General features: G+C 39.7%; 2 protein-coding genes across 2 annotated transcripts; one reads left to right on the top strand and one right to left on the bottom strand.

Annotated features, from left to right (window-relative positions):
• Positions 1–1,943: 1,943 nt before the first annotated feature.
• On the bottom strand, positions 1,944–15,485 carry LOC146641810 (NLR family CARD domain-containing protein 3-like). Its single transcript, XM_085399748.1, has 12 exons — positions 15,429–15,485; positions 14,214–14,351; positions 14,031–14,129; positions 13,256–13,357; positions 7,960–8,038; positions 7,603–7,816; positions 5,656–7,465; positions 5,400–5,573; positions 4,875–5,048; positions 4,202–4,357; positions 2,800–2,849; positions 1,944–2,624 (listed from the first exon to the last, which is right to left on the bottom strand). The coding sequence occupies exons 2-12, from the start codon at positions 14,300–14,302 to the stop codon at positions 2,089–2,091; spliced, it is 3,483 nt and encodes a 1,160-aa protein (XP_085255874.1). The 5' UTR covers positions 14,303–14,351; positions 15,429–15,485; the 3' UTR covers positions 1,944–2,088.
• A 3,392-nt stretch (positions 15,486–18,877) lies between these two features.
• LOC146641809 (pro-opiomelanocortin-like) lies at positions 18,878–23,627 on the top strand. The gene is made up of 3 exons (XM_085399740.1): positions 18,878–18,891; positions 22,822–22,942; positions 23,044–23,627. Exons 1-3 carry the CDS (start codon positions 18,878–18,880, stop codon positions 23,551–23,553), a joined length of 645 nt encoding a protein of 214 aa, XP_085255866.1. The 3' UTR covers positions 23,554–23,627.
• Positions 23,628–23,672: the final 45 nt, after the last annotated feature.

Raw genomic sequence — 23,672 nt, 5'->3', positions numbered from 1 at the left:
GATGTATCACGTCACGACATTCTATCATATATTTTCTACAGGGTTTTTTAAGCAGACTCCTTTTCTTATAGCACATGGTATTCAACATTTCTACTGACCTGTTTTCTGGTTTTAATCGTTCGGGATAGGGCTCCGGAAATAAATTAGAATGCATTAAACTTACAGTTCTTAAGTTGTAGACAAAATCAGTCACGTAAGCACTTCCACATGTTCGGGAGACGTACTCATGGAAGTCTTCACCGATTCGCGGACGTGGGTTACATGTAACTGGAAGTGGGAGTAGTACTGAGCCGTTATTTGCAACTTTATATTTTATATTTTATTTATTTATTTATTTTTTTTGGTTTTGCAGTTAATTTAGATTTTTTCTCGGACCTGTCTGAGGTCTTTGAATTATTCTGACCCATGTTCAGTGACTTCCAGAGGGGTTTACACGCTTGAAGGATTTATGTTAGTATTTTTGCTGTGGCATAGCTGAGGTTACTTTAATTTATTGCTAGCAATTTTATCTTTTCTTTTGTTTTTGGTGAGCAACTTCTCACTTAACAAGCAACTTCTCGCAAAACAACAGGCAACTTCCTGTGTCTCTCTGCTTTTAATTTACTTTATTCGGGGACTTAAGGAAGATTCGTCAGTGTATCCCATTTATCTGGGCCACTAAGGAAAGCTTCGTCAGCATATCCCGTTTCTTTGTGGGTCACTGAGAAAGGTATAATACAGTCTTATAAAAATGGAAAAGACACGTATTTACCTTCGTCAGCGGATCCCACTTCTGACACCAAGTTGAAAGAAATCTCCGTCCCGGGTCATCCGTGGATCGGGTTTCTTCCGAGGCGTGGGCACCTATAAGCAGAGTTTTGTCTTTACCCTATAAGATTCAAAATTATTCAAAGTAACACTCAGGTATGCCGTTCAGCAGGTTAGTTACGACGTCGGGAGTAGCTTGGGAGAACAAGGAAACACAGACTGCTTCAGGTTGCTTTCCCAAAATCAACTCAAAGGTTTATTCATCAGACAACAGTTTATATAGAGGGAAAAGGTTCGTGTGTCAGCAGATTCTCAGTTCAAACCGGTACAGACCAAATAAGGAAACGTCTTCCTGCCCTCTGAGCAAAGAAGTATCCTTTGTATAGTTTATCAGTTCAGCTACAATTTATGATCATCCCAGCAAAATACACTCCTAGACATAGAATACAGAGTTCTTTCATTAGTGAATTCTGAAACAAGCCACCTGGCCTTTAACAAGCTCTTTTCTAGGAGATAAAGAAGGGAGGATGGGAATAAGGAAGTGATCTCTGTGGTATTTTCGACCTTGGTACCAGCCTGTGATTCTTACACATTAATTCTTGGGTCACAGAGAAAGAGAAAAACAACTAGTAAATGGGCCTTATTGAGTAACAGTTTTCCTGTATAATATCACTATAAAACAATATCCTGTAAATGCTACCATGGTATCAAAATATCACAACAAACACTTTGGTTGCTTTTTCTTTTGGTAATGTGTCTCCTTGCATGCTTCACTTGAACCTCATCCTCTCATTTGAGCCTCTCCCAGTTATGATGACAGAGAAATTTGAGGGCCAGGGAGCCAAAAGAAGAGCACAACTTAGATATAATATTCTGTAAAGCTGGACCATGTGACCAGATACATGGTATGGATAAATAGAGCACATCTTCTTATATTATAACACAAGAGGTCATCTGGACAGGTAAATGAATGATTTACAGTCACAGTTACAGTCTTTTTGTCACTGTTTTATTTGAGTCTATACCACAACAGAGTAAAACAATGTTCAGTATTGGTAACTGACTATCTGTATATCTAGGTTCTAAAGGACCATTTAATTCTCCAAATTTGACCACAGACATGTTAAAATCTAGTTATGATTTCATCACACTAACAAAAGTAAAAATAAATATCAAGATGAACCCTGACTGCTCAACAAACTTACAAAGCCAGGAAAGAAGTTTACAAAAATCATTTAGAACAGTTTAAAACATCAGCTGAATCCATAAATCTGAAAACATGTTTCAAAATGAAAGAGACCAACATGTACAGACTAAACTGTCTGTTAGGACACTATTATGCTAAACTACACATAGAGTCACTGAGGAACCAGAGGACCAGATTCCAAATCCAGGATAAAGAGGTTCAGTGAATGTGGTGTTGAAGGTGTGGAGGTGGATTAAAGTGTCAGAGGAGACTCTGTAGAAGGACAGAGTGCCAGCAGGACAGTCCACATACACTGCTACTCTGTTAGAGACAGAGGAGGAGGAGGAGGAGGAGGAGATGGATGTTGATTTCTTATTGTGCCAGGCAGAGTAGCGGCCATCATCACAGCAGCTCAGACTCCAGGACTGATCACTCCATCCAAACAAACAGTCATCGTCTCGTCTCCTTGTGATTCCTCTGTAACTCACTGATATCTCAACTTTTCCATTCCACTCGACCTCCCAATAACAACAGCCAGTCAGACCATCTTTACACAGCAGCTGAGGCCGTTCAAATCTGTCTGGATGATCAGGATATGATTGAACTTCCTTTGCTTTTCTCACCTTCATGTTGTCAGAAAGTTTGAGTTTTCTGTGTACTGTGTTTGTGTCGATTGTGAGTTGACAGGAATCTGATGGAGAGAACAAACACAATACAGCTGCAATTATTTATCCATCATCTGTTCATTGATTGACACTTTGATGATGACTCCTGACATCAGAGATGTGAATGAGTGATGTGACAGTTTGAAGATGGTTGAATGTGTGCTGCTTTGTTTTCATGAATCACATTAAAAACACACTTACACTTCCTCAGACTTCCTAGTTTCAGCCATCGGACTCCAGCAGGCTCCACTCTGAAAGGAGGAGGGGGGTCAGACCACCACAGTCTCTTTCAGCATGCACACATGGACATTACATCGCTCTCACACACATGCTGTTAGACAATGATAAAGGAACAGTCCAATATTTTCACAAATACACTTGAAGAAAATGCTTCTGAAGTCTTGTCCAGTGGTTGTCATGATCTAGTTAGTCTGTTTTATTATAGCAGAATTCATAATTTAAATTATGTGGATCATCATTGTAATCTCTATTTGTCAAAATGATCATTCATTAACTTAAACATCACTCAGTTATGTAGTTTAAAAAAATTTCTTTTCACAGGAGACTTCCTAATTAAAAAGACAATGAAGCTAAGGTTAAAAGGGGTTCACCGGTGCACTTGTATGCCTCCACAGGTGCGCAGAGAACCAAACCTTACAGCTACATGTAAAAAAAACCCCCCAAAAAAACAGTGTAGTCCAACAAAAAGATTGAAAGCATGCAGACAGGAGCAGCCGGGGATCAAATCACCTACTCTTCTTATCAGTAGTTGGCCTGTGCTACCTCTTGAGCTATAGTCACCTTAAGTCACAGCATATTAAAAGCTATTTCATCAATACTCCCAAATGAGTGAGAATGAAGCATGCATGTTTTTACACAATTTCAATGGAGTTTAATTTTACTAATTACTAAGCAATTAAACTAATTACTTTAGTTATTTTGTTCAGTTTTTTGGTTCTTTTTTCTTTTTCAGTGAGAGAAGTCTAGTTTGTTTGTCCATTAAAGTCAGGTCCAATATCTGAGGTGGAAATGTGAAGGACAGCAGACAGATGATCATCACTGACAGAGAATCTGTACTTGGATTTGTTAAATATCATTCCTGTGTTTGTTTGTTGACATATAAATGTAGATCCATAGAGAACCAACATCTTCTGAGCAGGTCTACCCAGCAGTGATACTAGTTGAATCAGACTGACAGTATTGAATCAGACTGCATATCAATTAGTTCAATCTGAACATCATTGGAGCCTTTCCCTATAATGCAAGTTAAGGGAAATGAAATCATGTGCATTTCATTCTAAACTGTTTTGGAATTGCTCTCATCATGGGGGGCTCAGAACACATACCAGCTCAGGGCATATTATCATGGCAGAACCTACTGAACACTGTGTTAAATTCCCCATCAGAGAATGGCTTACTGTGTTTTTGTGATTATGTTGAAAATCAAAAATCTTGTCTTAACACAGCAATCTGCTCTCCACAAACTAAACACATAACTTTACTTTTTGATTACAATACATAAAAGCTCCTGCATCACATACTCTTTCTTCTGATAAGTCGTCTGTGTTCAAATGTGTGTGATGCTATGAGACGTTCTCTTTACCTGAGATTGTCAAGTCTCAGCTGCTTCAACAGATTCATGCCTGTCTCTCCTGGATGATTGTAGCTCAGGTCCAGCTCTCTGAGACAGGAGGGATTAGACATCAGATCTGAGGCCAGAAGAGTACAACCTTCTTCTGTTATCAGACAGCCCGATAGCCTGCACATAATAATCATTACAGATACTATTAGAGAACAGCAGATAATTAGCACAAAAAAGTACAGGACAAACTACAATAATAATTCATTCTGGTTATAATACGAACCAATTTAATTTCTAGTCTGTGTTGAAATCCAAGGTTGATTCTGTTCATCGTTACATCCAGATCAACAGAATCGACCTTTTGGGATTTAGTTAGCTTGATGACTGAGCCTGAATCACGATATCTGTGTTGAAATATTTCAGTGGAAAGTGACCATTACATTCCATAAACTGTACATTTGTATGTTATTCGCTTTTTGATCATAAACATTTAGTCCAGATTTAAAACTCAAAGTTCAAAAATCAAACGAAGGAGAAATCTTAATTTTATCAGTGGGCAAGAATTAGAGAAGAAAAAAATGGAAATGTTAAAGAAAACCCCTCAAACTTGCATAAGTAACTAACCCCGGCTTGGGTTACTTATGCAATCCAGATTTCAAAATGTTCATCAACTAAACAATTGATTATTTCTGACCTGAGTGTTTCCAATTTACAGTGTGGACTTCTTAGTCCATCCGACAAAGCTTTTACTCCAGTATCCCTCAGGTTGTTGTTGCTCAGGTCCATCTCTCTCAGACTAGAGAACTGGAGACTGAGAACTGACGACATAGTTCCACAGCTTTTCTCTGAAAGGTTACAAGTGCTCAGTCTGAAGAGACAGTAATTTAGAAGAAAAAAAAACATTTTTAAAATGTCTAATTTAAACTTTTAATTACACGTGATATATATAACATATAATCCCTACACCTGCTAAAGCCTAAAAAAGATTCTTGATACTTATTGAAGATAAACAAATTGTTAAATAAAAACAAAAAGAATTGCTAATTTAGACAATTCCAAAGTTTTCCACAAAGTACTAAATAAATGTGTAAATCTCAATATGAAACTGGAAAACTTTAAATGCTTAAGGAAATTCAGGAGTGCATGTTATTGTTTACATTCAATGAAGGTTCGAATTAGCAAACAGCTCTCACATTAAACCACAAACAATGTATCTGACCTGAGTTTCTCTAATTTACAGTGCATACTCTCCATTCCAGCTATCAAGAGATTTACGCCTGAATCCTGCAGATTGTTATTGCTCAGGTCCAGCGTTCTCAGCTCACAGCCTTCTACTTTGAGAGACAGAGAAAGAGCTTCACAGCTTCTCTCTGTCAAGTTACAGTTATTCAGCCTAAGAGAAAATACACAGAAAGCAGCAAATTCAGTCTTTATCTTCCTTGTGAATAGATCTTAAAAACTTTATGGTAACATACAGAGCTTTCTTAGATGCTTTGAGCACAGGCAGCAGCCTCAGAAGAGCATCCTCTGAAGCAGAATATTTCTTCAGATCAAGAACATCCAGATCTTTTTCTGATGTCAATAAGATGAAGACCAGAGCTGACCACTGAGCAGGAGACAGTTTCTCTGTGGAAAGACTTCCCATACTCAGGGACTGTTGGAGCTCCCCAACTAGAGCACGATCATGTAGTTCATTCAGACAGTGGAACAGGTTGATGCTTTGCTCTACAGACAGATTCTCACTGATCTTTTTCTTGATGTACTGGACTGTCTGTTGATTGGTCTCTGAGCTCATTCCTGTCTGTGTCAGTAGACCTCGTAGAAGGGCTTGATTGGACTGCAGTGAAAGACCCAGGAGGAAACGAAGGAACAAATCCAGGTGTCCATTTGGACTCTCTAAGGCCTTGTCCACAGCACTCTTGTGAAGAAATTGTCCACCACAGTTTTGGAGTTTGAGTTTATTAAATGCTTTAGACCATGCAGAGGTTTCTCCTTCTAGCAGATTGACACAGAAGTTGAAGAACGTCAGATGGACATGAAGAGCAGCCAGAAACTCCTGAATGCTCAGATGGACAAAGCAGAACACCTTGTCCTGGTACAGTCCTCTCTCCTCTTTAAAGATCTGTGTGAACACTCCTGAGTACACTGATGCTGCTCTGACATCGATGCCACACTCTGTCAGGTCTGTTTCATAGAAGATCAGGTTTCCTTTCTGCAGCTGTTCAAAAGCTAGTTTTCCCAGAGACTCAACCATCTTCCTGCTCTCTGGACTCCAGTGTGGATCTGTCTCAGATCCTCCATCATACTTGACCTTCTTCACTTTGGCCTGAACCACCAGGAAGTGGATGTACAACTCAGTCAAGGTTTTGGGCATGTCTCTCTGTTCTTTTGTTTTCAGCACATCCTCCAGAACCGTAGCATTGATCCAGCAGAAGACCGGGATGTGGCACATGATGTGGAGGCTTTGTGATGTTTTGATGTGAGAGATGATCCTAGAAGCCTGCTTCTTGTCTCTGAATCTCTTCCTGAAGTACTCCTCCTTCTGTGGGTCAGTGAACCCTCTGACCTCTGTCACCATGTCAACACACTCAGGAGGGATCTGATTGGCAGCTGCAGGTCGCGTGGTTATCCAGATGTGAGCAGAGGAAAGCAGGTTCCCCCTGATGAGGTTTGTCAGCAGCACATCCACTGAGGTGGATTTTCTGGAGTCAGTTAGTATTTTAGTTTTGTGGAAGTCCAGAGGAAGTCGACACTCATCCAGACCATCAAAGATGAACAAAACCTGGAAGTCTTCAAAGCTGCAGATTCCTGCTTCTTTGGTTTCAGTAAAGAAGTGATGAACAAGTTCCACCAAGCTGAACTTTTCCTCTTTCAGCACATTCAACTCCTTGAAAGTAAATGGAAATATGAACTGGATGTCCTGGTTGGATTTTTCTTCAGCCCAGTCAAGAGTGAACTTCTGTGTTAAGACTGTTTTCCCAATGCCAGCCACTCCCTTTGTCAGCACTGTTCTGATTGGTTCATGTATTCCAGGTAAAGTTTTAAAGATGTCTTCTAGTCTGATTGTTGTGTTTGGTTTGTCTGCTTTCCTGGATGTTGTTTCAATCTGTCTGACCTCATGTTCATCATTGACCTCTGCAGTCCCTCCCTCTGTGATGAAGAGCTCTGTGTAGATCTGATTCAGAAGTGTTGAGTTTCCTGCTTTAGTGATCCCCTCAAACACACACTGGAACTTTTTGTTCAAAGTAGATTTAAGTTTACATTGACAAAGTGGAGCAAACATTTCTGAAAACACAAAAATAAATACATTACATTAATTTGGTTTTCAGAAAATATCCCAAAATTTCAATTCAGTAAGTATTGAGACATTTTTCAATTTTAAATTCATGCTGCAGCTTAAATGTTTTGAGAAATCCCCTTACTGCTCTGCAGACGGTCAGCCAGCTCTTCCTGCTTTATTCTCTTCAAAAAGTGTAACACAATTGTCACAAATGCCTCTCTGCTTTTACTCCTCTGCTTTTTATTGTCATCCTTCGACATATTATCTTCTTCCATCTCTAAATAATCTGGACTCAAAATCTCGTGCATCTTCTTCAGTTCATTCTTTACAAACGTGATGATGTTGTCCTCTAACAGCTGGAACAAAATATTATAAGAACATTATGTCAATGACAAAATAGTGCTGACATCATGTCCTTCCACTGGTCTACAAAGAGCAACATGAAGATGAATGAACATAATAGATGTAAGAGTGGTTGTTATATACTGTATGTACGCACCATGAATATGGAGTCCAGCTGTTTTTGATCCTGCTGGACAAAATGACCACTAGAAACCTCTGAATTTTCCTGGTCCAGTCTGTGGAGGACTCATGAATATTAGTTCATGCACAGGGGAAAGACAATGTAAGTGACATCTGAAGAAAAAATTATATTTAGATTATATATGACTCCATGTAGTTGTAAAAGTTTGCCACTCTTGACGATCTCATTGATACTCAGCTACTCAGCTTAGCATTTTTTCAACATTGTACATCTGATAAACAGTTATGTGTTAATTCCATGAAAGATCATTGTGTAAATTCAACCTGACACTTTCTATTATGTTTGTCAAATAACTTTAGCATATGTGTGCAAATTTAATGCAGGCACTTTTTTGTTGTGAGGTTTTTTTTTATTCAGAATGTTTTCTTTCTAAACCCAACCAGCATCTGTATCAATGGATTTTCCATACACTTAATAGACTGCATCGATTTATTGTCTATCAGGGACAATAAGTAAAGTAAAGTAAAAGTAAAGTGTGCAAGTTAGTCCGCATAGGGAAATAGTTCCTCTGCATTTAACCCATTCACCCAGTGAAGCAGTGGGCAGCCCGGGGAGCAGTGTGTAGGGACGGTACCTTGCTCAGGGGTACCTCAGGGTAGCCGTTCAGTGGAGTCGAACCCCCGACCTTCCGATCATGAGGCCACCACTCTACCTGCTGAGCTATCCCTGCTATCCATGCCAACAGTATTATATTTTCACAGCAGATCCTCCTTTCATTTGATATTTCTTATTTCTTATATTCTAATAATTTCAAAAATATTCACACATTCAGAGGATTCAGTAACTGTTTGAGATTCTTTCAAAATCTCCTTTGATAGTGTTAAGATCCTTCTCTTCTACTATTGTCCTGTTTTCACTGTCAGATTGTGAACACTGGTGATGATGTAATCTTGGTATTTCCAGGTAAAATGAGTGCTTGAGTTCATTGTGTCTGAATGGATACGTACATTCTTCAACATAAAGAGCTGTTGCACAATTATCTGCCATTGTTTTCTGTAAATCTAGATTTGAAAGAATGTGAATCAACTTTAGTTTAAGGTGCAATCAGTGAGGTAAATATGATTTGGATTTAAATGGTAATTAGGTATTTCGTGGTCCTCATGATGTGACCCTCAGCCATTTACACTATGCAGGACTATGGATGGTCCTACAATAAGCTGCAGACGTTTAAATATACATCTGTGTATATATTATATAATAAAGGAATTCCTTAATACCTTAGTATTTCAGTTAATTTAAGTCAAACACCAAACTGATGGCTAAAATAGCGTCAGTGTTAGTAACAGCTCACCTTTCTGTAGGAGATAATTTTTGTCCTTTAAAATACAGGGAGTGCAGAATTATTAGGCAAGTTGTATTTTTGAGGAATAATTTTATTATTGAACAACAACCATGTTCTCAATGAACCCAAAAAACTCATTAATATCAAAGCTGAATGTTTTTGGAAGTAGTTTTTAGTTTTAGCTATTTTAGGGGGATATCTGTGTGTGCAGGTCACTATTACTGTGCATAATTATTAGGCAACTTAACAAAAAACAAATATATACCCATTTCAATTATTTATTTTTACCAGTGAAACCAATATAATATCTCCACATTCACAAATATACATTTCTGACATTCAAAAACAATACAAAAACAAATCAGCGACCAATATAGCCACCTTTCTCTGCAAGGACACTCAAAAGCCTGCCATCCATGGATTCTGTCAGTGTTTTGATCTGTTCACCATCAACATTGCGTGCAGCAGCAACCACAGCCTCCCAGACACTGTTCAGAGAGGTGTACTGTTTTCCCTCCTTGTAAATCTCACATTTGATGATGGACCACAGGTTCTCAATGGGGTTCAGATCAGGTGAACAAGGTGGCCATGTCATTAGTTTTTCTTCTTTTATACCCTTTCTTGCCAGCCACGCTGTGGAGTACTTGGACGCGTGTGATGGAGCATTGTCCTGCATGAAAATCATGTTTTTCTTGAAGGATGCAGACTTCTTCCTGTACCACTGCTTGAAGAAGGTGTCTTCCAGAAACTGGCAGTAGGACTGGGAGTTGAGCTTGACTCCATCCTCAACCCGAAAAGGCCCCACAAGCTCATCTTTGATGATACCAGCCCAAACCAGTACTCCACCTCCACCTTGCTGGCGTCTGAGTCGGACTGGAGCTCTCTGCCCTTTACCAATCCAGCCACGGGCCCATCCATCTGGCCCATCAAGACTCACTCTCATTTCATCAGTCCATAAAACCTTAGAAAAACCAGTCTTGAGATATTTCTTGGCCCAGTCTTGACGTTTCAGCTTGTGTGTCTTGTTCAGTGGTGGTCGTCTTTCAGCCTTTCTTACCTTGGCCATGTCTCTGAGTATTGCACACCTTGTGCTTTTGGGCACTCCAGTGATGTTGCAGCTCTGAAATATGGCCAAACTGGTGGCAAGTGGCATCTTGGCAGCTGCACCCTTCTAAATTTTCACATATAACACCGTTGCTTATGCAGTTACATTGGCTTCCTGTCGAATTTAGAGTCCATTTTAAGATTTTGGTTTTAACTTTTAAGGCTCTTCAACAACAAGCACCACCATATATTATTGAACTTTTACAGCCCTATGCCCCTAGTAGGTCTCTGAGGTCGAGTAGTCAGGGCCTACTTGTCACTCAGTATACGAGACTGAAAACTAGGGGTGATAGAGCTTTTGATATTGTGGCCACCAGACTGTGGAGTTCCCTTCCTCAGGACTTACGATCCGCTGTTTCATTGATTACTTTTAAAAAACAGCTAAAAACACATCTTTTTAAAATTGCTTTTTGCTAACTTTGTTTGTATCTTGTTTGTTTGTTTTTATAATCTGTTATATCTTGTAAAGCACTTTGTGATTTCTATCTAGAAATGTGCTATATAAATAAAATTTTACTTACTTACTTACTTACTTACACGCTTGACTTTTCTCAGTTCATGGGCAGTTATTTTGCGCCTTGGTTTTTCCACACGCTTCTTGCGACCCTGTTGACTATTTTGAATGAAACGCTTGATTGTTCGATGATCACGCTTCAGAAGCTTTGCAATTTTGAGACTGCTGCATCCCTCTGCAAGATATCTCACTATTTTTGACTTTTCTGAGCCTGTCAAGTCCTTCTTTTGACCCATTTTGCCAAAGGAAAGGACGTTGCCTAATAATTATGCACACCTGATATAGGGTGTTGATGTCATTAGACCACACCCCTTCTCATTACAGAGATGCACATCACCTCATATGCTTAATTGGTAGTAGGCTTTCGAGCCTATACAGCTTGGAGTAAGACAACATGCATGAAGAGGATGATGTGGACAAAATACTCATTTGCCTAATAATTCTGCACTCCCTGTAAATAAAGCAATCTTTAGACTCATCACTTTTTAAAGATACCCTGCTTGTGTCAGATCTAAGTTCTCCAGGTTTCCCATAGATCCTGTTAGACAGAAGAAAATTGTTTTTTCATTTCCAGCAAAAGAATTTGATGAAGACTTAGAATACTTTTGTCATCCATAAGAGAACCTGGTTTGCAGGCCATGCCTGAGCAGAAGGAAACTAGTGTTTGTGATTTACCACCCAAAGTAAAACAGTCATTTACACTATGCAGGACTATTGATGGTCCCACAATAAGCTGAAGAAGGTTAAATGTACAGGGTGGGCCATTTATATGGATACACCATTATAAAATGGTAATGTCACAAGAAAAAACAATGGTGTGCTTGGTTTCAACGTAACTTTATTCTTTCATGAGTTATTTACAAGTTTCTCTCTGTTCACAGCCATTGACATGTCGAAGAGGTTAACACGTGAGGAGCGGATCGAAATTGTGTTGATAACTGGTGAACACAGTAACCGAGTCATTGCAGCAGATTTCAATGCAAGACACCCTACGAGACCACCCATCTCCCATGCTACAGTTAGCAAACTGCTTGCTAAGTTTCGTGAAACTGGTTCAGTGTTGGATTTGCCAAAATGTGGACGTAACAAAACTGTCACTAATGAAGAAACATCAGTGGCTGTCCTAGCTTCATTCAGCAAGAGCCCACAGCGTAGCACTCGCCGCATGTCACTGGAGAGTGGCATTAGTCGAACATGCCTTCGGCGGATATTAGCTACTCACAAATGGCACCCTTACAAACTCCAGCTACTGCAGCATCTCAACGAGGATGACCCAGATCGCCGCACAGAATTTGCAGAATGGGCAAAACAAAAATTGGAACAGGACCCTCAGTTCACGCAGAAGATTTTGTTCAGTGATGAGGCAAACTTTTATGTGAATGGTGAAGTTAACAAACAAAACCACCGCTATTGGTCTGACACTAACCCACCTTGGATGGATCCCTCCAAGACTGTTGGAACAACAAAAGTGATGGTTTGGTGTGGTATATGGGCTACAACGGTAGTGGGTCCATTCTTCATCAATGGAAACCTCAAGGCCACTGGATATTTGAAATTGCTACATAATGATGTGTTTCCCTCTTTATGCACTGAAGCTGGCACGTTCCCTGAGTTTTTCCAGCAAGATGGTGCACCACCACATTATGGGTGCCAGGTCCGAGCATTCCTAGATGAACAGTTTCCTGGAAAATGGATTTGTCGTCGTGGGCCACTTGAATGGCCCCCAAGGTCTCCCAATCTGACCCCCTTAGACTTTTATCTTTGGGGTCATCTGAAGGCAATTGTCTATGGTGTGAAGATACGAGATGTGCAGCACCTGAAACTATGGATACTGGATGCCTGTGCTGGCATTTCTCCTGCGGTGTTGCTATCAGTGTGTGAAGAGTGGGAGAAGAGGGTTGCATTGACAATCCAACACAATGGGCAGCACATTGAACATATTTTATAAGTGGTCAGAAACTTGTAAATAACTCATGAAAGAATAAATTTACGTTGAAACCAAGCACACCATTGTTTTTCTTGTGACATTACCAATAAGTTTGGTGTGTCACATGGCCCTCTTCCTATTGAAAAAACAAAAGTTGTATCCAAGATGGCCGACTTCTAAATGGCCACCATGGTCACCACCCATCTTGAGGAGTTTGCCCCCTCACATATACTAATGTGTCACAAACCGGACTTTAATATCACCAACCATTCCCATGTTATTACGGTGTATCCATATAAATGGCCCACCCTGTGGAATAAAGGTATTCCTTGCTCAGTTCCTTATTTTTTTTAAATGCTGTTTAGGGCCATGAAACAACAAAAAGCAGTTCATTTAAAACACATCATTGTTACTAACAGCTCACCTCTCTGCAGGAGATGATTTTTGTCCTTTGAAATAAATGAGGCGATTTTTTGACCCGTCACTCTTTAAAGATACACTGCTTGGTTCAGGTCTCCCATAGGTCCTGTTAGACAGAGAAGATTTTTTTTTCATTTCCAGCAACAAAAACAGATGAAGACCTCACCATCATCCCAAATACAACCCTACAAACTCCAAACAGTCACTGTAAGAACAGAGCACCACCCAGACAAACGTTCTCATCCCAAAGCATAATATGTTTAATGTGACAAATCATCGGTATGTTATGCTTTTGGCCACCCAACACATCTCTATGTTACCTGTTCAGAAAGGGATGAAGCACGAGAACTGTTTGGACTGAATCTACACATGTACATTTATTTTACTTTCTCATTATGAATCGCTTTGGAAAACACTATCTAATATGATTAAGGTTGTGGTTAATAGTAGGGATAAGGTTATGGTTAGGATTAGGATTAAGTTTAGGGTTAGGGCTGGAATACACGTCTGGAACGTGTGTTACCACCGGGAGAGTCATTCTATTGGATCCTATCCACAACCCGGCACACATCATAGGGGCGCGGAAGGTTACATTTCTGGTTCCTATGTGACACCTCAGAACATGACAAATCATCGGTATGTTACGTATCGGGAAGGGGAACGGTCTCACCCCGACGTAAACACTTTAATTTGGCCTTTACAGGACTAGCCATGTTCCTACTTTCAACAGGCACCAAAATGATAACTATCAAAAAGTTCATATTACTAACACCGCTCACCTCTCTGCAGATGATTTTTGTCCTTTAAAATAAATGAGGCGATTTTTTGACCCATCACTCTTTAAGGACAAACAGCTGGGTTCAGGTCCAGGTTGGTTCCTGTGAATAATGATGGAGCAGTGATGTGAGAGCTGAGCTGTGACATGGAGAAGAGTCGTGGACAGTTAGAGATGGTCATCTCACCTCTGAGCTTTGGTCTGGCTCTCATGTTCCCCACACAGAGTGGTTTTAGAGGGAGGGACTCCCTCCTGTCTGTCCTCACACTGATCCATGCTGCTGAATTCACATCCACATCAGCTCACACACACTTTCTACCTTCACCTGCAGAGGAAACACAAAACATTCATGTGGCAGTCAGACGGCAGTGTGACGCAGAAGAAGCTGCCATCAGCTGATGTATTTCAGGATGGCTGCCAAACTGCTAGACTTACTTTTAGAAGAACTAATAAGCTTACACCTGCCACTGGCTTATTGCTGAACAGAACACATCAGTGACAAGTTTGTGTTGGCATCCTTACTACTATTAAAACACACTGATGGTGGTTAGTTAGAGGATAAGTGCTTAACTCTATTTTAGGTTATTTTGGTACTCACAATCTCTCTGTGCTTCTCCACTTGTCACACATGACATTTGAAATATTATTAGCATTAACTGAAAAAATCTATTGTGTTGACTCTGTCTTGGTGCAGATTTAGGTACAAATATTGAACTTAAGCAGTGTGACTCTGTGTTTTGAAGGAAAAGTCATGCTGCGATTTCAGTGTTTACTGCTTCTATTTTATTACATCTGGAAATAGAAGGTTAAATATAATTGATAAAGGAAGAAATGTATTTGAATTTCTGAAGCGATAACACTGAACTCAAAATTTAAACATTAACTGTGGTTACACAGGTGTGAGGGATTAACTACAATTGAATTGCTGTGAATTCCACAGATCCTCCATAAATCCATCCCAACAATGGCACTTACAGGAACCCAGCAGGAAGAACTCACCCATTCCAGTAATGCACTTTGTTCCTTCATAAAACAACAATAAAACAGCCTCAGAGTCAAACTAGAGCTTAGCAACAGCACTTCAGTTTTATAGTTTGATTATGAAACCGTTCAGGGTGCACTTCAAGAACACCTGAGTCTTAGTAAATATAACACAGTCAGGCTTTCTGTGTTTAAAATGATCTGATGAACAAATCTCTACCTGCTCATTCTGTTTGAAAGGCTCTGAGCCGAATGTTGGAGACTTCGTTGTTGGGGGTTTGGAGTCTTTAGCCAATTCAAGACCTCAGAGATTAGAGTCTTCAAATGTTCACCACATAAGCTAACAAACAAAGATAAAAGCAGCTGCTTTGTGATGGAGAGAAAAACCTGGGAGGCTCAAATAAATCAAAGTTCTACTCACTCTGCGTTTCTCCCACTAGCTTCTTCGCTATTCAGCTCTCTGGTGTCTTCACGACGTCTGTGTCAAGAAAAAAAGAAAATCCCCCAAATCATCTCTGTTATCACTCAGGCTCATTAAACTCTTCAAACAAGTCTTAAGCTGTAGCTCATAGGTTGAAAATCAGCTGATACATTGTAATATGGCTTCAATAATTAACTTGCAACAACGCTCTGACTGGAACACCCTAAACAAAGCTGAGAACAAATAAACCTCCGCTTTCCTGACAACTATTAACATTTACACATCAAATGTTGAGCAATCTGTACCTCAGTCTACTGCAAACAAAGAACGGTACAGCAGCTGGAAACGTTCCTCCTTCACCTCTACAGGAAACATTGAGGGCAAAGTTGAAACCCTCAGGCCAATCACTGATCTCGATATAGTTGTTTCTAGTATTTTGAATTCAACGTTAAATGAAAGTTTGTTTATATCTACAATTTACAAAGCATCACAGGAAGTTACGAAAGTTCAGGGAAATGTTGCTCCGGCGGACGAGGAAATGAGCTGACTGGGAGTAATGGGAAAAAAACTGAACAAACTGGATTTTAGTGACCGAGGAGTTTTTGAAAAGATGGCTTCAAATGATAAACAGATGAAAGGCACTTATGTGTTCGTGTTCACTCTCATGATTTTTCACAGTATTTTATTCTTAAGTTTCCGTCCACGTTATTTCAGGTCACTTTGGGCTTTTTAGGTTTAATGTATTTTCAGATTTCTATTTTCTTCTCCTGTTTCCAATTCCCAGACAGCCCTCAGTCTGTGCATATACTGCTCCTTCTTTGTCTTAGCATTTGCTTTGCTGCCATAGTGTCCTCTGGGTTTTCTAAATTACCTCTAAGATGTAGTTTTCACCCACTGACTTGGATTTGGCCTTTTACCACTTGACCTGAATAAAGATTTTATTTTTTGCTTTGAGTCCTGACCTGATATGATGAGTGCTTTGTTAATATATATATTTTCTGTATTATTACTGGATGTTTAATCAAACAATAGTTTAACATTTAAAATTACAAATTAGTTCGAAGAATGAGAGTTTGTTTCAAACACAATTTAATACAGTAGATAGTGAAAAAACAGGAAATGTCTGTCATTTAAACTTTTTATCTGTTACTTAATTTTTACTTAATTTCTGTTGTAAAATGAATAATGGGGGTTCTTTATTAATAGGAAAGGCTTAAAATATGTGAAAATACAGTGAAAAATTCAAAATCTATGCATTTTCAGGGCGTTCTAGTGGGCCTGACTGGAGTCTTTGTCGCGGGGACGCGGGGTACTCCTTGGACAGGTCTCCAGTCTGTTGCATGGCTAACACAGGGAGATAGACAACCATTCACATTTACATTCACACCCATAGGCAATTTAGAATCCCCAATTAACCTACACCCACTAACTGCGAGTCTTTGGGCTGTGGGAAGATAAAATACAAATTAAGTATTAAAATAAAAGCCTCTAGACTGGCAACAGCAAAATGTGCTGTAAAAACTAAAAGAAAAACTGTGAAGTTGTGATAGTCATGAATGCATTTCTTTTTAAAGTAACTGAATACCAAGGGGCATAGATTTAAAAAAATGAAGACTGAAAGACACTATATAAAAAAATAAAACAAAGTAATAACAAAATCTTACCTTCCAAATATAACTCTGTATTTGCACGTGGGGATGAAAGGGAATCATAATTTAATTTCAGGAACTGTTTCTGAATTCCATGTGCTGACTTTGAAACTGTCCCATTAATATGATTTAATTAATATTTCTTTTTTTCCTGCCTTGCAGTTTGACAGTTTTTGTCAAAGATCACTGAGCTACATTCTCACATCTACCTGCTGAACAGGAGAATGGCTGCAGTTTGCGTCTCGATGCCTGAGATTGTCCAGTTGGCAATGTGCATCTACCAGTTTTGCAGACACTTAACCTACAATCATTTTGGAGAGGCACAAGTGAAGACTTGTGCCTCTCCAAAATGATTGTAGGTTAAGTGTAGCTTTCTCAGATGGTAGGAGTTGGAGCTTAGAGCTGAGAACAAACAGCTATTAGAGAACAGTGCTACTATAGTAAGTTTAAGTGTTAAATTCAAACCTTTATTCATTATTGTCTTTATATTTCATATTGAAATAAAATATAGTCATTTGACTGTAAGGTTGACTCTGGGGAATTGTCTCCCCCTGGTGGCCAAAAGAAGAAGCGTTTGGCATCAGTTTGCTGACCACAGTGTTTGTTTTAATTCTCTTAGTCCCAAAAATATGATGCTTGGGTTCAACGTGCAGGTTATATTAAAAGGGAAATTGCACAGATTTTATTCAGTAAAGGTCAGTTTATTATTAGTGGTAGTATAAGTAGTGTAATGTTGTGTAATGTTTGGGTACAACCACAGAGTCTAAATAGTCTTCAGATGTACACTCAGTTGTATCACTGTAGCTTTTCTACCTGCCGCTGACATTATTTTCCTTTACTCTCCCAAAGGTTTTATTTTGAAATGATTTCCATACTTATTAATATAATTCATTGGACTGTGGCTAATTCACATGCCAATCCTCACTGGGGTACTATAAACATTTGCTCTTTTTGTGAACTCTGCTTCCAATTTTCTTAATTTCTTTTTATTTATAGCTCTTTACCTTTCACATTTTAAATAAAGGCTTTGATATTATTATTATTATATTAATGAAAAGTCAGGACATAGAAAATGATAAATGCTTTGAGAAAATATTTATTAGACGCATGGACAGAAATGTCATGACTGTAGCAGGTGAGCAGAGAGCTTCCTCTTCCAATGATGTGTCATTAAAAGGGTATTTTCTTTCAGTTCAGCTCATCTGACTTTTGCCATTACCTCTTTCTTCCTGAATATACCTGTGTGTTTGTGTTTGTGTGTAATGGCTTGAATGGATGTTCAAGGCTGTGGCAGCCGTCTAATGGGTTTATATTTACCTGCCTGCCTCCAAACGTAGCTCAATCAGTCCATTAGAAAAACAAAATGAATAGCTCCTTGCACAAGTGACCATCTGAATCACCTGAAGTAGAATTCCCTATAGCTCCGGAAGAAGTTCTAACAAAAAATAGGATAAAATAAAATATATGAGCTACAAATGTAAAGTCCTCATTTTCACATGTGAAATTTACAAAAAAATATCAGAAATACAAAATTATCACCAGCAGAATTTGGCCTATTTTCTATTTTCTATGCTTTATAAATGTGAAAGAAGTAAAAAGTAAAAATTGTACCAAAACTATTTTAATAATAAATATAAGCATTGCAATGATGTGTGAGTTTCCAAATGACTGACAAAATATGACTATGTAGCTCTAAAGTGAGGCTCACTTAATTAGGTGTATCTGTTCAACTTCTCATTAATGCAAATATCTAATCAGCCAATCACATTTCAGCAACTGAATTTGTTTAGGCACGTAGACATGGTCAAGAAAACGTGCTGAAGCTCAAATCAGAATGTAGAATAAAGGTGATTTAAGCGATTTTGAATGTGGCATGGTTGTTGTTCTGAATATTTTAGAAACTTGGATTTTCCCACACAACCATCTCTCAGGTTTACAGAGAACAATAAAGAGAAAATATCCAGTTCTGTGGGTGAAAATGGCTTGTTGATGTCAGAGGTCAGAGGAGAATGGCCAGACTGCTCCCAATTTATAGCAAGACAACAGTAACTCAAATAACCACTCGTTACTTGTAATTGTGCAGAAGAGCATCTCTGAATGCATGTCAAACTTTGAAGCAGGTAGACTACACCAGGTGTCAGCTGAGGTCCCAGTAGGCACAAGATCATAACAGCTGGACAACAAAAAATTGGAAAAATGTTGTCTGGTCTGATGAGTGTCGAGTTGTGCTGTGACATTCAGATGGTAGAGTCAGAATTTGGTGTGAACATGAAAGCATAGATCAATCCCGCCATCTATCAACAGTTCAGGCTGCTGGTGGTGTGATGCATGGGGGTATTTTCTTCCTTCGAATTATTTTGTTTTTATTTTCTTTAGTACCAACTGAGCATTGGTTATAAACCAAGTTTCAAAATTCAAAGCTTAGGTTTGTTTAGAAGATGCTTCCTTTGAAGTTACAGCTTTGTAGAAAAGTATTAAGTGGATATATATAACTTTACATCAGGGCTTTTATCTAACAGAAACCTCTTATAGAGGCTCCAAAAGGCCTCCAAAAAGTAAAACATCCCCAGTCTACACATAACCCTAAAAGCCCTTGAATAAAACTGTTCAGGGGAAAGATAGCATCAAAGAGCAGGTGCAAGTAGAAGAACAGCCCTTATAAGACATTGGATGAAGTTAAAATTAGCCTTTAGATGGGCAGAGCCTTAACCCCAAAAAGAGGCTTTTGCTGGTTCTTGAGGAAAACTAGACCATCAGTGCAGATCTCTTAATGACACGAAGAAAGGCGACTTCTACATGACATTTCTACTTTCTTCAAGGCTACTACATGTACATCTTTTCAGAAAACTTCTAAACAGATGTGGAGAAAACAAAAAAATGAAATAAAAAGGTGAAATCAACTTCCTCACAGACAGACCCCAATCAGTGAGGGTGGGAAAACAAGTCTCCCCCTCCATCTCACTCAGCACTGGAGTGCCTCAGGGCAGTGTTTTAAGCCCCCTGCTGTACTCACTGTACACTTATGACTGTGTAACCACATCCGACACCACCTCCATTGTCAAGTTTGCTGACGACACTGCTGTTGTGGGCCTGATCTCTGACAACATCGAGACGGCCTACCTGGAGGAGATTAGGAACCTGGAGACCTGGTGCCAGGAGAATAACCTCCTCCTAAACATCAGCAAGACTAAGGAGCTGATCGTGGACTTCACTACAAAGCAGGCGAGGAATTACAAACCCCTCATCATCAGTGGCACGCCAGTGGAGAGAGTGGACAGTTTCCGATACCTGGGTGTCCACATCACTCAGGACCTGTCATGGTCCTGTCACATCAACACCCTGGTTAAGAAAGCCCGTCAGCGTCTCTTCTTCCTCAGAAGACTTAGAGACTTCCATCTGCCACTGAAGGTGCTCAAGAACTTCTACTCCTGCACCATCGAGAGCGTCCTGACGGCAAACATCTGCACCTGGTTTGGGAACAGCACCAAGCAGGACAGACGAGATCTGCAAAGGGTGGTGCGCTCGGCAGAACGCATCATTCAATCAGAGCTCCCTGACCTGCTGTCCATCTACACCAAGTGGTGCAAGTCCAAAGCCAGGAAGATTATGATGGACCTCTCCCATCCCAACAATGGACTCTTCTCACTGTTGAGGTCTGGGAAGCGCTTCCGCTCCCTTAAGGCCAAAACAGAGAGAATGAGGAGGAGCTTCTTCCCCCAGGCTATTCGGGCCCTGAACCAGGTGTAGGACTGGACTCTCCCAAACACGTCACTATAAGACTGGACTCTCACACTCGTCACCACACGCACCACCACACATTTCCTATAATCCTATAATTCCTATAATTTATAATCCTTATCTTTATAATCTCTTCTGCTATTTGCACATTCTTTACTGTAAATTCCCAAGTTAATTTGTAAATTTTTGTAGTAAACTGTAAATTGTAAATATTGTAAAACTTTTCTCCTGTCATTTAATGGTCGGGCATTGTACAGCTACAAGCATTTCACCCCCATGTCATACTGTGTATGGTTGTGTGTGTGTGACAAATAAAATTTGAATTTGAATTTGAATTTGAATTTGAAATAGAGTCTAAAAGGGAGGCCTGTCCAGGCTTCTTCTTTAAAAGAAGATCTTCAGAAGTTTGTTTTTGTTCTTTATATGTAGTCTTTATGTATAGTCTATGCTGAGCTTAAAAACCACTCCAAGTTCTAGACATTGAAATGAAACTTCCTGAGGCCTTAGGTAGAGGCTTTAATGCTCACGTCTGTTCCCCAGCTGTCGGTGAAAACCTTCTGTAGAATCATCATTAGTGCCGCTGAGGGCTCAGATAAAGGGGTGATGCTGCAGCAGCTGCCCGAGTTTGAAACTGTACACCCTGACCTGCAGGTTTGACTCCCGTCTTCCCTCCAATGATGACATGGCACCTCAATGTTAATCTGCCAAACCTGCCATCTGACATTTAGCACACGACAGTGGCAGTGAGGTGCTAAGCCAATATTTACGCGGTTGGTCTTCCTCTTCCCCCAAAGTCTTTATTAGATTTAATGTGTGTTTTGTTTTGTTTTTGCAAAGTTTAAGCTCAATTTAAGGGTGAATTTGTCTATATTTTATCCAATTTTCTCAAGAAAAATTCAAGAATCTTGAATCTTAAGATATATAAAAAATAATAAACAACCAGAAATCATAAAACCCTGCCATTAAAAAATACAGGCTGTTGAAGTTTGTGAATATAAAACTGAACTTTGCTGGAAATCTTTTTATAAATGCTCACAAAAGGAAGATTTAAACCTGAAAAAGAATGAAGAGCTGAGGTTATGAAGTTAAAACAGTTTCTCCATATAAAATGTGAATATTTGAGGGGCAGGAGAGGTTGATGTGGAGGAAGGAGGAGGCGGGAAAACATGGAATTGTCCGTTTTCTAGAAACAGTCCACGTTTGCGAGCAGGAGCAAATGCTGGTGATGACGTTATCTGCATGCACGTGTCCTTGGCTGGCAGGATATAAAAATCAGTCGGCTGGTCAAAGCGACAGAAGAGGAGAGAGCAACAGCTAAAAACCTCCATCCAGCGGCCGAGTGACGGGAAAACACCAGCAATAAGAGGACGAAGAGGTGCAGAAAAGTGTGGTGAGAATCATCATTTTCTTTAATAACTTTTTATAATGATATTAAAATTAATAAGTGCTTAAAATGCTTGAAAATCACTTATTGTTACATTTTTTAACTTTTACTTTTTAGTTCTTCACAGATGATGAATTTCTAATGATTGACTCAATTCTATTAGACTTGGATCTAAAAAAAAATAAATTAAAACAAATACTGAGTAATATATTTTAAGATAAATTGTGAGAAAAAGACATTTGCTTCATCTCAGAACTGACAACAAGGATTTGGCATCAACAAAATATAAACTTAATGTAACTTTGCATAAGTTTATATAAAGTCAATGGTAATGTGTTGTTTAACCCAATATAATGTATTTTGCTAAAGAGATTACAGGTACTTTCATGCCCTTTATTATGATTTTTTTTTATGTACATGGGATGTATTTATTTATTTGATCAATTTCACAGTGATATCTGTTTTGTATACCTACTCTGTAAGTCACATTATGGTTATATATGTAGTGTTAATGTAACATAAATTAAATAAAAATATGTCAAATCAAAAATGAAACAAAAAAATGTATACATGAGGGTTTTTTTTAACATTCTGTCTGTGCTTTTCTCTGATTGGTCAACAGGAGGATGTGTCCTATGTGGCTTTTGGTGGCATTAGTGGTAGTGGGCGGGGCCAGAGAAGTAGTCAGCCAGTGCTGGGAGCATCCGAGCTGCCAGGAGCTCAGCTCTGAGAGCAACATGATGGTAAACGCACAAACACACTGTTCACTCAGACCTGATTTAATGGGAGGTTCTTCTTTTTTTTTACCCAGAAGCTCACGTTTTCTTCTCTTTCTCTCCTGCAGGAGTGCATCCAGCTCTGTCACTCTGACCTCACCGCCGAGACCCCTGTCATCCCCGGCAACGCCCACCTCCAGCCCGCTGTCCCATCAGACGCCTCCTCACTTTCTTCTCAGGCCAAGCGCTCCTACTCAATGGAGCACTTCCGCTGGGGGAAGCCCGTTGGCCGAAAACGCCGCCCCGTCAAAGTGTACACCTCCAACGGCGTGGCGGAGGAGTCTGCTGAAGTTTTCCCCGAAGAGATGAGGAGACGAGAGCTTACCAATCAGCTGCTGGCAGAGGAAGGAGAGAAGGCTCAGGAGATGGTCGAGGAGGCGGAGGAGGAGCAGCAGCTCCTGAACGGGGTGCAGGAGAAGAAAGACGGCTCGTATAAGATGAAGCACTTCCGCTGGAGCGGCCCGCCAACCAGCAAACGCTACGGTGGCTTCATGAAGAGCTGGGACGAGCACAGCCAGAGGCCACTGCTGACGCTCTTCAAGAACGTCATCAACAAAGAAGGACAGCAGCAGAAGTGAGACTAGACGAGAAGAGGATGAGGCAGTGGAGAGAGGAGTGACAGGAGGAGGAAACGTTTTCCAAGGCAATTAGACACCAAAGAGTTCCCATTAACAGAGTGACCAATAAAAAAGCTCTG

Source organism: Rhamphochromis longiceps, linkage group LG23 (genome assembly GCF_057381845.1).
Source record: "Rhamphochromis longiceps isolate RC_006_pf linkage group LG23, R_longiceps_female_GT1.1, whole genome shotgun sequence".
In the NCBI taxonomy this organism is placed as follows: domain Eukaryota; kingdom Metazoa; phylum Chordata; class Actinopteri; order Cichliformes; family Cichlidae; genus Rhamphochromis; species Rhamphochromis longiceps.
This window is presented reverse-complemented; position numbering and strand designations above follow the sequence as displayed.